We start from the raw sequence: 14,308 nt of genomic DNA on the forward strand, positions 1-14,308 counted from the left end.
TATGTTACAGACTGACAAACAGCAGAACCGCACTGAGGAGGAAGTACTCAAAAAACTTGTAAGTACTGTCAGCAGCAACATAACCAAAAGCAAATACTGAATAAAATTATACGAACTAAACCCTGTTTTTCTTTTTATTTTTTATTTTTAGATGAAAATAGAAAGACAACGAAACAGACATTTTCAGTGTCACTTATATACATTATACAATATATACTATTTAGCAAGTGAATGTTATATCTCTTGTCTCTTTTATTTTCATTTATTTGTTTTCTTTTTATTTTGGTTGGTGACTTTTTTGTTCCTTCTCTCACAGTGCCTGGTTAATGGCATTTCTTATGAAAACATTGCACATGTAGGGAGCAGCATCAAGTCACTGGAGATCTTCTTCTCTGGTTTCCCCCAAATGGTTGGGCTTTCTTTCTTCCCAAAGCTCTGCCAGCTTACAATAGTAGACCAGAATATAAAACACATCAAAGGACTTGAGTGCTGTCCTCTCCTCCAGGAGCTCTGGGTAGTCCAATGTCATCTCACGGTGAGTTTGTCTTAAAGTTTTAAGAGAGACAGTGATGTAATTTATGTAATTTATATGCAGTGATATGTTATATCATGAAAAATAACCTATGTAATATTCTCACTTCTGTAGGAAATATCTGGACTACAAAACTGTCAACAACTGGAGAAATTGTACCTTTATGATAATCAGATTAGTGAAATAAAGAACCTAGAATTGCAGATCAACCTAGAAGTTCTCTGGCTCAATAATAACAGCATAAAGAAGATACAGGTCTAAACTATAAGTTACATCTATCTATCTATCTATCTATCTATCTATCTATCTATCTATCTATTTATCTATCTATCTATCTATCTATCTATCTATCTATCTATCTATCTATCTATCTATCTATCTATCTATCTATCTATCTATCTATCTATCTATCTATCTATCATTTATTTGAATTTGTCTGTTTATTGTGCAGCATTTTTTTTTTAAACTTATTTCATCATTTATTTATTTTTATCCACAAAATCCTAACTTTTATTTGATTCATCATGTTATTAGAATATATTTACCAACTTGTTTTCCATTTCATTTCATTTTTGACCAGTTGTCTTTTCTGTTCTGTTTTGGTTTTTTTTTGTTTGTTTTTTTACCTCAAAGGGCCTGAACACACTTAGAGACCTTAAGGAATTAAATCTGGCTGACAACATCATTGAAAAGATTGGTAGGATTGAGCAATTATCTTTGTGCTATTAGATGCCCCCCCCCCCCCCCCCCCCCCACACACACACACACACATACACACACCCCACCCCCACCACAAATAAAAAGAAAAGAAAGAAGAAAGGAAAGGACCGTAATAGAAAACCCAAATGATTAAATAATATTTGTCTACTATTTTTTAGGGCATAGCCTTGATTCCAATGTCAGCCTTCAGAATCTCAATCTGTCCAGGAACAAGATCAGCTCCTTTAAGGTAAAGCTAAAAACTAAAATATGCTACAAGAAATTATTTCAGTCAAAAGTTTTCTTAATCATTTTCTTTAGCTCCTATCAGAATCCTTGGGTTGACAAAAGGGCATTTCTAAATTCTTGTCAGGTTTCAGTCAGTTCATATTTTTAATTAATTCTACAACAGGCTGACTGGTTAAGACCTTTACCGAGGTACTGTGCAGCATGATTTCCATTCAATCCTCAATGATATACAATCATTGCATTTTTTAAAAATAAATCAGAAAATGTTAAATGAAGTCTTTTGAATAATGCAGGTTCATGTATGTTACACATTCTCCATATGTGCTGTATAGCTGACAAGCTTATTCAGAACAAGTTTTTGTTTTGTTGAAGGTCTTTTGACTAGAAGAGCAAAGAAAGCTTTGTAGCTCTTGGTTTGATTGGCACTATACCCTGGGTCTTATTCATGAAACCACTCTTTTCTCATCACCCACTTTATTTATTAAAACCACAGTTTGACAAAATGGGCATTTGTAAATTCTTGGGAATAGTCAGACTCTTGACCAGATCAGATTTTCAATCATTTTTCTGACAAGCTGTCTCAACAAGACCGAGGTATTGAGCTGTAAGATTTCTTTTTTTTCTATTTCATTCAGCTATATACTTTCATTGTATTTATTGTAATGATAAAAGTTTGGTTCATATTATCAAGGTTTATGTTAGTTATACATTTTAAAACACGCTGCTACAGCTGACAAGCTCATTCAGAGCGCTTTGATGCAAGGTGTTTTGAAGGTCATTTTGACAAGGCACACAAAAACTTTTGTGGTTCTTGCTTTTATTGGCTTCAAAATACAACACTTATTCCTCCAGTCCAGCTTTGAGGAATGTAATTATTGTCATTCACTAAACAGAGCCCAGTGTAATAACTGCAGGATCAAAGAAAGTCTGTGCCCTTTTGCGTTTTCAATGCGACACACAGCTGCAGGGAGCTGTGAATTTACAAGGCCAAAGAAATGGCAATGTCCACAATATGTTTTTTTAACGGCATCTACATAATAATCAAACATTATTTTTGGTGTGGATCCAAAAACAAAAGGGTTACAGACTAAGTTAATTTTAATCTATGAGCTAGTTTAATTTTAGATACTTTGTGAAATATTGACATATTTTTGTGCTGAAGCTTTTTTTCTGAAAAACAAATGTATAAAAAAAAGGTTTACAATGTGGGCTTTTTTATTTAAGCCTTAATCTATTTGTGGAATTTATGGGAAAAAAATAGTCTTTGGGGATAAAACATTTGGGGGAACAGCTGTGATGGACAAAGGCCTCACTCTTTAACTGGCTTTTATGTTCTGTTGTAACAGGAGCTGAGTTTACTTGGCCATTTGCCCAACCTGAAAGAATTAGCACTGAAGGACCTCTCTTCAACCCCAAACCCAGTGTGTCTGCTGTGCAACTATGCTACACATGTTCTTTACCACATGCCAGGCCTCCAGCGGCTCGACATTTATGACGTCTCTGGGAAGCAAGTCAAGGAAATGGCAGAGGTACTGAGAAATCCTGCGGGACTATCTCTTTCAACCTTTTTTTCCCCCATTTTAATTAGCTTCATGTTTTGAAAAATTATTAGCATGCTGACAGCAAAAATGTAATACATATGTTATGTTGAAATGAAGTAGACATGAACAAGATCAAGATTACAACTAAACCAACACAAGGCATTAAAGCCATTTGATTATAAATAAGAATGAATGGTGGATATATTGAGATGTAAACTATTCCAAAGATTTGGGGCTAGTCTGTGTACAGAGTATGCTTTGATACAGAGAAAACTCATTTAAACTTGCATACAGTGAATTTGGTACATTAGTTAAAGCGGTAACTTTTTTTGAGGGCTTTGGGGGAAGATACTGTAAAACTTCACATTGTTAACCATTCATTGAGAAAAAAATGTAACAAGTTTTCAGATTGATAGATAGATGGATGTGTTGATGTTGTGTTTTTTAATAGGCCTTATTATTGTCATTTGCCCACATTCTTTACCCAAAGTTTTTTTTCTTTAGTCTGCAGTAGTGAAGAAAATGATGTACTACAACATGCGCGTACATACTGCTCAGAGGAACCTTGCAGAGACTAAATTAAGTCTGATAGAGAGGAAGAAAATTCTCTTACAGTTACCTGAAGACTGCATCAGGACCCTCAGTCATGCCCTCAAAAATGTATGTACAATCAATTTAATGTCTCGAAATTTACTGTCTCTCCATAGAGAGCAACTTCTCAGCATAGTTAAGAGAGCTGTTTGCTTTGCACACGTTCTTAGCTTGAACGTGAGCTCTCCATGGTGCCATTTGGTTGCAAGAAATCGGGTTATACGTTGGAGGATGAACCAGGAGAAAAGCCCCATATTGTCGACAGTCTCACTGACAGAAGTACCACAGCTGTTGACATCTGTTGTGATACATCCTTGGAGCATAAAATACTTCTTAAAATTGAAGCACTGAAGGGAAGACTGAAACTATGGACCAGCAGGATGGATGAGTTAGTTTACCTTATGTTTATTCATGAAAAGAACTTTAAATGTCTACAAATAGCAGCATGTCTGCTGTTTTTACACTTCAGTGTAAAAACATTATTCTATGTTTTATGCTCAGTATTGAAGCTTGGTATGAGCGAGAATTGGCCCAAGCTACAAAACAGACAGAATATGTGGTGCAGTTTCTGTTGATGGAGCTTGAAAGTGTTGGAAATATCCGTTTGGAAGAGGGATGCTCCACAGAGCCATGGTACTTATTTGGTATTATCATTTGCATCATTGCGTATCTTGTAAATTTGATTAGAGGAAATAGAAACACTTTTTTTTAAATCTACAGGTTTGCTTCTTGTTGTGACCTCCTGCTTTCCCGCTTCACCCCTTCAGACTACAACATTTATAACATTACTGACATAAAGATAAATCAAGTTTTCCGCATCCACAATAGTGCTCTGAGACTTCGCTTTGAGGACAAGCTTCATTCCTTGCTTGACAATGAAGAATCTCTTACTTTCTCACAGTAAGTAAAACCTGCAAAGAAAAAAGCAGATGGATAACTTATAACAACATCTTTACAGATAAAAGCTTAGTATTTGTGACAGTAAAAAAAAAGACCCTTTTATGCAGAAATTACAGACGTCGTCTAGAGTACTTATTCTGCATAACTGACCCTGAAAAATGTGACAAAGAGGAGACTTTGTGCATTATAGAGGAAGGTTTCAAAACAACACAACAACAAAAGGTGGGTGTGCTGCAGAAAAAGGAATCCACCTTCTTATTGTACTGAAAATGACGAGCAAGATATGAGCTTGTCAGTTAGCTACTCTATACCTGTAGATAAGAATGTGAAAAATACATTTCTACTTACAATTTGTATTTTTCTTCAGCAGAATGCAATTATGATTAAAAAAAGGAATACGTTTGCATATGTGACGTTTCTGTCAGTCTGAGTTTTGTCTGCAGAAATTTATTTTAACGCAGGTTCTTTAGTACACTCTGTACTTTATATTCCAATTCCCTTAAAATGTAAAGAATGCTGACTTTTGCAATACTAACTTTTTTCATAAGGCCTTGGGAAGAGAAGATGCTATACCTTTATCCAATAACTTAGGAGTAACTGACCAGCCCAGAATTGAGTATGTGCTGCACCAGGCCAGCCACAGTGATTCTGTGCAAAGCACAGATACAGTCCCTTTCAGGCACGGTGAGTTGGTTTTGTACATATTCTTATTAATCAGTTATTCAGTTAAGCTTGATTCCAGAGTCAATGTTTGATAAAACACAAAAATGAATGATATAAATGATAAATAAGGTATAAATTAAAAGAAAAAAAAACTGAAAAAAAGAGTCAGTTTACTACAAGTACAATACAATGTTTTTACAACTACCTTTGGTTTGTGATAGTATGAAACCAACCACTGTAAATTTACAGCCAAATTAATAAGCTTTTAACTGTTTGGACAGTCATCAAGATAAAGATGAAAAAGAAATAGGGACAAATGCCCATCTTGTCTTAACCCATTATTAGCTTCGCCTTTCCTTTTTTTTTTTAATCATCTAAAATGTTTATATTCTTTTTATTTGTAGGTCATGTTATTGTGTCCAAGGTGTTTGTGGGTAACAGCATGCCTATCCGCAATGGACAACTGACAGACATAAGCAGCTATCCCAAAGTCTTCTCTGTTTATCAAAACATGGATGCAAAACGCAGATGTGCAATGAATGATGGTATCCAATGAGTAAAAACGCATAACAGTAATTTTTCTTTTTGTAACGGTGAGGTTTTTTGCTTGTTAATGTTTTGAATTCAGATAAACTCTGCTCAACCAAAACACATGCAGGACCTGAGTGCAGTACCCGGCGAAGGCAGTGGTTTGTGTTTGATCACGAACTTGTCCTACCAGAGTACATCATATATTTTGAGTACATAACTGAGGTAATTAATGCATTTTTCTCTCCACTGTTTGATATCTGATCTGATGCATGAGGATATGACATCTCTGGTTTAGTCCTACTAAACAAGTTGACATGTATTTTGATAAGTTTTTTATTAAAAATTTTGTCAAATAAAAAATAAAATAACAAAGTACTTTAAAAAACCAGCATGTAATAAAGTGTGCACTGGTCAGCAGTACTTGTTAATATTTTAATTTTCTCTTTCTAGGACAAACAGTCTGCACTAAGGAGCCATCGCACAGGTGAAGATGCTTCCAGTGACATCATCCTGGACAGAGCAGTCCTCAACATGGAACCTGTGTTAAAACTGCAGCCCATATTGTTGAGCTTGGATGACAAAATTTTGCTAAAAGCAGCCAGAGCCAATGTCCTCAGCCAGATCACTGCAAGTTCTCTGTCGTTTCTTCAAGTGTTTGATTTTGAGGTTATTACATGGACTTGAAGTGACGTTTTATTGATGTATTGAATCTGCAGGTGCTTAACCTTCATGGCAATAGCCTGAGAAAAATAAAAGAGATTTCCAGCCTCACCGCTCTAAGACGTCTCACCATCAGCTTCAATGAGTTCACGTGCCTTGACGATATTTCTCACATGGTAAATGGGACGCTAAAAAAAAGTATTAAAATAAAGTGTATTTAAGAAAATACAAATTAACATGTTAACAGCACTAACATGTAGGTGGGGAACATTTGTGACCATAATTTAAAGGGGAGTCATAAAATGTATTTTCTCTGTTTGCAGCCTAACCTTGAAATTTTGGATGCCAGCTTCAACCAAGTAGTAACTCTGGAAGGGCTGCGTGGATTGGGACATCTCAAAGAGCTCAATGTGAGCTGGAATAAGCTGACAAAAGCCAGAGAGGATACAGCTGTGTTGAGGAGACACACACCTGCATTGCTAAAACTGGACACTCGTTACAATCCCTGGAACAGGGTATGTACTGTGGTCCAAAATAAATATAAAGTCATGGTGTAAATTCTGCAGTCTAGCATAGCTGGTCACAGGTTAAATATGTAAAGCCCACGTAGGTGTGAATGTTTTTCCCTCCTTTCAGCCAGAGACAGTGAGAATGACCATTCTAGGCCGTCTCACAGCCCTCACACACCTGGATGGTGTGCTGATAGCAGAGGAGGAGGCTGCTGAAGCAGTTCAGATGAATGCTGCATCCAAAATTAACCAGGTTAAGGTTCTGTAAATTTTTCTTCATGGCTTATAAACCGATTTAGAAATGATTACTTTAGGCTGATCTCAGTAATTGTTTTTATCTAATCAGAGGACATGCAAATTGATTAAGCTAAGAGACTACAAGCAATCCTGTTATTGAGACAGATTCCTTGACATCGCTTTCAGGGAACTCTCCTGACACATTCTCGTACCAACTGTGAACGTCCCCGCAGACTCAGTCTGCTGTCAACAACCCAGCTCTTATATCGCTTGAATCCAGCACCCTGGGGATCTGTCAGAGAACTGGAGCCAGAATGGACCTCAAAGGCAGGCTTCAGCATATCGACTTCTCATTAACAAAGTGATCGTAATAATTTATCTGCAATGATGTCATTTTTGGCTCTTTCAATATTAATATAATTTATGTCATTTTATTTGTTGGGACAATAACATTTTCAACAGATCACCACCCTAAATCTTGACAATCAAAGAATTTTAAAGCTGAACAATTTGAATAAGCTGGAAAACCTTCGCTGGGCCTCCTTTAATGATAACGACATCTCTAAAGTTGAAGGTCTTGACAACTGCTTGAAACTGGAGGAACTTTCCCTAAACAACAACAGCATCAGCTCACTCACTGGTCTGTCACACTAAACATTACAATAAAAAATCTCATTGTAACTTATCTCTTCTACTAGCAGACACACAACACATTAACCAGCTTTATTTAATCCTCTGTCAATATTTAGGCCTAACAAGACTAAATTGCCTGAACAAACTGAGTATAGATGGAAATCAGCTGTCCTGCCTAGATGCCTCAGCTCTTGACCAGATACCCAACCTTACATTCCTGTCCATGGAGAACAACTGCATCACATCTCTGCATGGCATCCAGAAACTTCGGTCTCTCCTTGAACTCTACATTGGAGGCAATCAGATTTCTACATCCAGAGACATCTACTACCTCAAAGTGAGAAGAGTAGGTTTCAGATTTGCTACTAGTAACTGCCTTTTAGCTAATTTACTCTTTTTTTTTAATCTGATCAGGGATTGACAAACCTTATCATTCTGGATCTCTATGGGAATCCTTTAGTGCAGAAACTGGAAACTTATCGAATATATGTTGTGTTCCATTTGCCCTCCCTTAAAGCTCTGGATGGAATTGCAGTGGTACGTGACAAAACAGACAACCAGCTTAACTTCTCAGATATAACACTTATCTGCAATAGTTTGTTTTTGCTGGTCTTTTTATGTTGTTTTTCCAGGAAGTAAGTGAGTGTGAAAGTGCAAAGAATATGTTTAGGGGAAGGCTAACCACTGACACAGTTGCAGAGGAGCTTGGCCATTCAGACTTCACAGAAATCACCTACCTAACTCTTCAGTCATGTTCTATCAGGTAAAAACCTGGTTGATGAAGCAGATAAATTATAATACTCTACGTAATTAAATTAATTAATTATAACTTTGCTCAGGGATTTAAAAAAAGCTTTTTCTTTATTTAATTATTTGCACTGATGATTAATAAGGTTTTGACAAACTCAGCTCAGAAACTTCCACCACCCATCCTCCAGGATGGTTGATCTATCTCCAGCAGACCTCTTTTGTAACCTGCGCAGTGTCAACTTAGACCACAACAATCTCACCTCCTTTTCAGGCCTCATCCACCTGCCCAACATCAAGGTACAAATCCCACCAAGGGTTACATGTCAACAGATTGTCTGGAATTGAACCTTAGACAAATGAATTATTCACCCTGTCTTTTTTGCAGGCTCTGTGTCTGAACTACAACCACATTGAGTCCATTTCCCCCCGGCACAAGACTCACACTCATTTGACAAACAGACAGATACTCCACAGCAAAGTCCATTCCAGTGGGTATGGCCAACAGAACCCATCCAAAGCCAATAGGTAATAAAATCAATGTAATATTTGTCATTCATCTAAGGAGAAATTCTCACTATAATGAGAATATACATTTTTTACTGTTGGAAAGGTATTATATGAAAGGTGACCACTAGGGGGCATCACCGTCCAGCCAAAGTATGAGAAGCAGTTTGACAATTTTGTTAAAACTTTTAGAGATTCTGATTTGTAAACATTGAAAAATTATAAATTTGAATTAAACATTAATTGGTATTTTATTGACAATTTTTATCTCAAAATTAAATAAAGATATAAACATCTTCATTAGATTTTTGGGGTGAAAATCAAGCAGAGCTGTGACAGGCATCTTTTTGTTTGGCCTGAGTGAGATTGTGATGAGTCTGTCCGCACCTGTGAAGGCCGTCCAGTTAAAGCAGCAGGAGGAGAGAGAAAAAGATGTTGGTTAAACCACAAAGGTTAGAAACAGTTTTTCTCTTTTCTGTTTCAGGGATACTGGGCCCACTGGCAGCTTGGAACCACTGATGGGAAGCCTGGAGGTGCTTCATTTGAGTTACAATGGCATCTCCAATATGACCAATCTGCAGCTCAGCAGGCTCACCAATCTTAAAGCACTCTTCCTCCAAGGTATGTATGGTTCATGGGACACCCCTCCCACTCAAAGCCAACAAAAATGAGGTATAGAGGCTGTGAAAAGGCGATCACTAAAAGAGCAAAGTCTCCCATAGACCTAAGGCCAGGTGGGTGATGAGACTTGAAGAAAAGAACGACCGACTTTCTTTTCAACAGCCTTTGATAGCTCTTGATTGAGCTTTGCTCTGTCTGGGTGATTTTCCCCACAAAGCCAACATTTTTCTTCTTTTCTTAGAAACCTTTGGAAACCTTTTCTGTAATTTCAGTACTTTTTACGGCAAGAGGAAAATTTATGAGAAACTAGACAAATGTTTATAAAGAATAACAATGGTGCCATTGTGTGTGCAATTCACATTTGTTTAGATTATTAAAATTATTTTCTGAGATGCCTTTCCATTGTTTTTATAAGTTATTTTGTCTCTTTCCAGGCAATGAGATCAGCCAAGTGGAGGGCTTGGAGGGGCTTCACCAGCTCAGAGAACTTGTGTTAGACAGAAACCGGATTAAAGCTTTGGCCAAGAACTCCTTCATATCCCAGAGAGTCCTATTAGAACTGCACCTTGCAGAAAACCGGATCCGAGAGCTGAATAATCTTGATCCTCTGAGTGAGCTCCGCAAACTCTTCCTGGACAAGAACAAGCTCCAGGTATTCTTATTTTGTGTGTGTGTGTGTGTGCTAATATTGACAAGTTTAAGAAAATGTCACAATTAATTAAACTGTCTGAAAGACAAAGCGCATAGATTCTCCAGGGTTATTTGGAAGGTCACATTCATCCTTTGTGGCAGTTTTTGATTTATTGCCAACTTTTACTGATTGGTTCATATGTGTCAGATGTTTAAGAATGTTTTTTATTCAGCGTGCAGCAGTATTACTTTTCCCCTGCATTTGCAAAGTAAGACATGAAGTATAGTAATCATGAACGATTACCACCCACTGTGGCATGCAAGGGGTAGTATTAAGGAGAATCAAGTTTGATTGAAGGTCATGGCTGTGTGTATGAAGAAAGAGGGGAACAATCAGGGCAACGTGTAATCAGCTTCTCAGTCTGCATCTCCTCACCCAGGGCGAGTGATTTGCACTTTTGTTGCCAGTTCCTTCTTCCCTTCACTTCCTTAATGTTTTCACGCATTCAATTAGGACATAAAATGCAGCAATCATCCCAGAGCATCGGCCCTAACAGTGGGGGCGTCTTTGAATCACAGCCAAGTCCAAGCATAAAGCTGGGAATGAGAATAAACACCCCTATGCCCTGTTGCATGCCCAAACTCTTTCATGAGATTAATGCAAGCTCACACATATAATCTCTCCCATCGGCTGTTTCCATCCTCCCTACTCCAAAATTCTGAAAGACTCTGCCCTGATGCATATGTCTCTATATCAACACATAACAGGCTGCAACTGGTGGAGAGGTAAAGTTAAACTGATACAATAATCTGTGACTTTTACATTTTACAGGACATCACAGAGCTCGACAAATTAGATGTTCTTCCGTCTCTGACAGAGCTCTCTGTGGTTGGCAATCCTGTGAGTATTACTGGGCTTTAGTTTGTCCATTAAACCCAATTAGGTCATGTGACATAGTGAAGATTATATTCAGATTTTTATTTATTTACTTATTTATTCCTACAATGATACACTTTCGCTGTCCTATGAATTCACTTTCTGCCAGGACAGTTTGAGCTGTTAGAGTCGCAAACGAATTATCAAAAGCTTACTTACAAGCTCAGTTTCTCAACTGCAGCATCCAGAACTCTAAATTAAGTGATTACATGATAGGCCGTCTGCTTCATCTCAAGCTGGCAACCTAGACTGGTTTGATGACCAAATGGGAGGAAACTATTGCCCCTGTTACATCACCCATCTGGAGGTCTTGGATCAAGCCTGAGTGGAGCCTACAGGCCAGGACCTCTCTGCTGTGCACAGGGTAATGCCCAGCTGTGGTAGCCTCTTTACTGCTCAACCCCAACCCCCATCTCTTCCCATGGGACAGAGTATTAATTCTGCCAGGGACTAGAGGCCAACAGCCACCCTGGAGACAATACTTCCTGCTGTTGCTCACATGAAATCGCTCATCTCTGATGTTGTCTAGCCAAAGTGCGTCTTCTGTTTTCCAAAGAACACCCTTCATCACGCACTAACAACTTAACCACAGCAGCAGTGCCCTGCAGGAACATGCAGTTCTGTTGCTGGACAGGATGGGTTTATACCCAGGCCAGAGGGTTCCCTCAGTTGGGAAGGGACCTATCTGCTGTTGTCAGCTGGGTCACTTTGTGAAGCTGATGGGAATGTGATAGCAATGCTGGGACCCACATAGCATCATATTTTATCCAGATGTCTCAAGCCATGGCTTTACTTAGGCTCCACAATTTAAATGTAAGGATTTCAGTTGGAAACAGAGAGGTTTGTAACCAGTATATCAAACTTGTGAAAGTTTTTTGTTTTGTTTTGTTTTTTCCTTTTTAGGTTTCCCGAAATTCTCTCCACAGACCAGCAGTAGTACTCCGTTTGTCCCAGTTACAGGTCCTTGATGGGGTGTTGGTCACTCTGGAGGAACGAACCAGGGCTGAACTCTTCAGTGCAGATTCATCTGTATGTGCTGTGGACATTATGCACACAATAGTAACTCCAAAAACTTTTACTTGGGGATTATCCGATAATCCCAGCATTTCTAAACACGTTCATATTCAACATTTCTGCTTGTCCACTTACAAAGCAATATTATGAAACTTTCAGTGTATCTTGGTATACATTAAGGATTGTGGGTGAAGTTTTGTTGAGACTTGTGACCAAGGATTTTAGTTCTTATAAGATTCAGGCTACAATAACATATAAAGAACAAAAATTAAAGTACTTACATTAGAAGAAGTAAGCTATTTTATGTAAAGTTACATTACAGGAATAGTCTACTATTTCAGTAATGACTTAGTGACAAACAAACATGAACATTGCTTATATGAAACTGAAAGAAAAAACTATCAAAACAAAACCAAAGCCACCAAAAAAGGAAGCCCTGGATAAAACTCTTTCATTTCAGTCTGACTGATTTAATGTTCATGTAATGAGAGAGTAGGGCGGTAATGCTCCTGCAGCTCTGAATTAAAAGCAATCTGAGCCTGCTAGCATCATCCTGCTGATTAGATGAAATGTGCCTGGCCGATAATGCACCAGTGGATTTGCCCCGTATTAGCCAGGTCAACACGACCCCCTCTGCTTGTTAATCGTAGATATGGAAATGACAGCGCAGAGATCCTGGGTTTTCTCATTAAAAACACATACCTCCCCCTTGTGACTCTCATGAATGCTATTTCAATTGTCACTCTCAATCTATGCCTGCAACTGCTGTTGCTCAAAATTTGAACATTGTTACTGATGAATAGTAATTACTGTTCCCCTATAAGATGCTTATATACGTGGAACAACTAGCAATCTAATCAACCATCCCATGCCAAATGTGGGGGCGAAGTAGACACATTGCACTAACTGTGGTTGTTATGAGAGGGCAGAGAGACAAAAACAACAAAAAACCCCAAAACAATTACAGTAATGATGTCAGTGTTAGTGAGGTCAAAGATTTTGAGTTGATCCTGAAGGCACTTAAGAAATCATTTTCACAGATTATTTTATCATTTCTTTATGTTCTCAAAAGCAGTTTGTGAATGTTTCTTATGCCCTTTGTTTAATGTTTATTTTTAAAGCAAAGCTCTCATCATCCTGGAGCATCTGTCGCTGCCGCTGAAAACAACCTTCCTGGTTTGCTATCTATCTGGCCTCATAACACCACTCTAAGAGGCATGAGTATAAGTGGTGGGCTACAGAACTTTATTCATCAGCACAGTGCCCTGCCCAGTTATCCAGGTAGGAACCATTGTACACAGAAATGTATAACATTTTTCTTGTTGCACATCTTTAGTTTCATGATGAAAATGCTATGCTTTAAATGAAACTGTACAGCTTACAATGTGGGGGAGGCACGTTCCTAATACTGGTTAATTTGCAATATTCAGGTATCGGCTGTTAGCACTACTACTTATGACTCTTTTCTTTTCTGCGTTGATCTCCAAATCAGACAAGAAGCACAGATACAGTAACGTTGGTCAAAGCGGCCAAACTGACAGTAACTTGAGACACAATCGAAGAAAAGGAAGCAACCTGCCATCAACATATTCCAAAAAAGAGTATGACAGCAGGTTTTAAAGACAAAAATTTTTATAAATATTATGTTTCATTTAATGTTCAAGAAAACATAAAAAGTACAAATATTCAAAGTGATACTTTTTTACACTTATTATTTTCCAGATTTCCTCATGGTGGCAATCCTTCTCCACCTATGTAGCAGCTGGAAGACATGGAGGATGCAGTAATCAGAACATACAATACCAGTCAAAAGTTTGGACACACTTTTCAATTGGATATATTTGGAAAGTGTGTCCAAACTTTTGACTGGTAGTGTAGTTCAGAGGTAAAAATGCAGGAGAGCCATATCTGTGTTGTGGTCATTGCCACCATATTTTGTACATGTCGGACATAAATTTCTACAAGCTGGGTTTGATTGAGATCAATATCTACCTATCTGAATTTTTTTTGTCAAAGCAATTAAAAAATAAAATTCAGAACTAGGTTAATAATTTTCTTTTGCTGATCTGAGTATTGGTATTTTAAACTCTAACTTATTTCAATAAAA

General features: G+C 37.7%; 1 protein-coding gene across 1 annotated transcript; it reads left to right on the top strand.

The window, feature by feature from the left end:
- Position 1: 1 nt before the first annotated feature.
- Positions 2-13,995, top strand: lrrc9 (leucine rich repeat containing 9; the record flags this gene model as incomplete). Its single annotated transcript, XM_079262474.1, has 32 exons — positions 2-58; positions 317-535; positions 647-787; positions 1,166-1,229; positions 1,411-1,481; positions 2,827-3,009; positions 3,526-3,681; positions 3,783-4,000; positions 4,114-4,245; positions 4,333-4,512; positions 4,620-4,734; positions 5,061-5,196; positions 5,580-5,720; positions 5,804-5,928; positions 6,157-6,333; positions 6,423-6,542; positions 6,690-6,881; positions 7,003-7,128; positions 7,299-7,439; positions 7,575-7,752; positions 7,862-8,082; positions 8,160-8,282; positions 8,378-8,508; positions 8,684-8,792; positions 8,881-9,020; positions 9,484-9,620; positions 10,055-10,272; positions 11,083-11,151; positions 12,091-12,216; positions 13,323-13,482; positions 13,694-13,802; positions 13,924-13,995. The coding sequence occupies 32 exons, from the start codon at positions 2-4 to the stop codon at positions 13,958-13,960; spliced, it is 4,452 nt and encodes a 1,483-aa protein (XP_079118600.1). The 3' UTR covers positions 13,961-13,995.
- Positions 13,996-14,308: the final 313 nt, after the last annotated feature.

This window comes from Telmatherina bonti, assembly GCF_933228915.1.
Source record: "Telmatherina bonti genome assembly, chromosome: 22".
Classification (NCBI taxonomy): Eukaryota; Metazoa; Chordata; class Actinopteri; order Atheriniformes; family Telmatherinidae; genus Telmatherina; species Telmatherina bonti.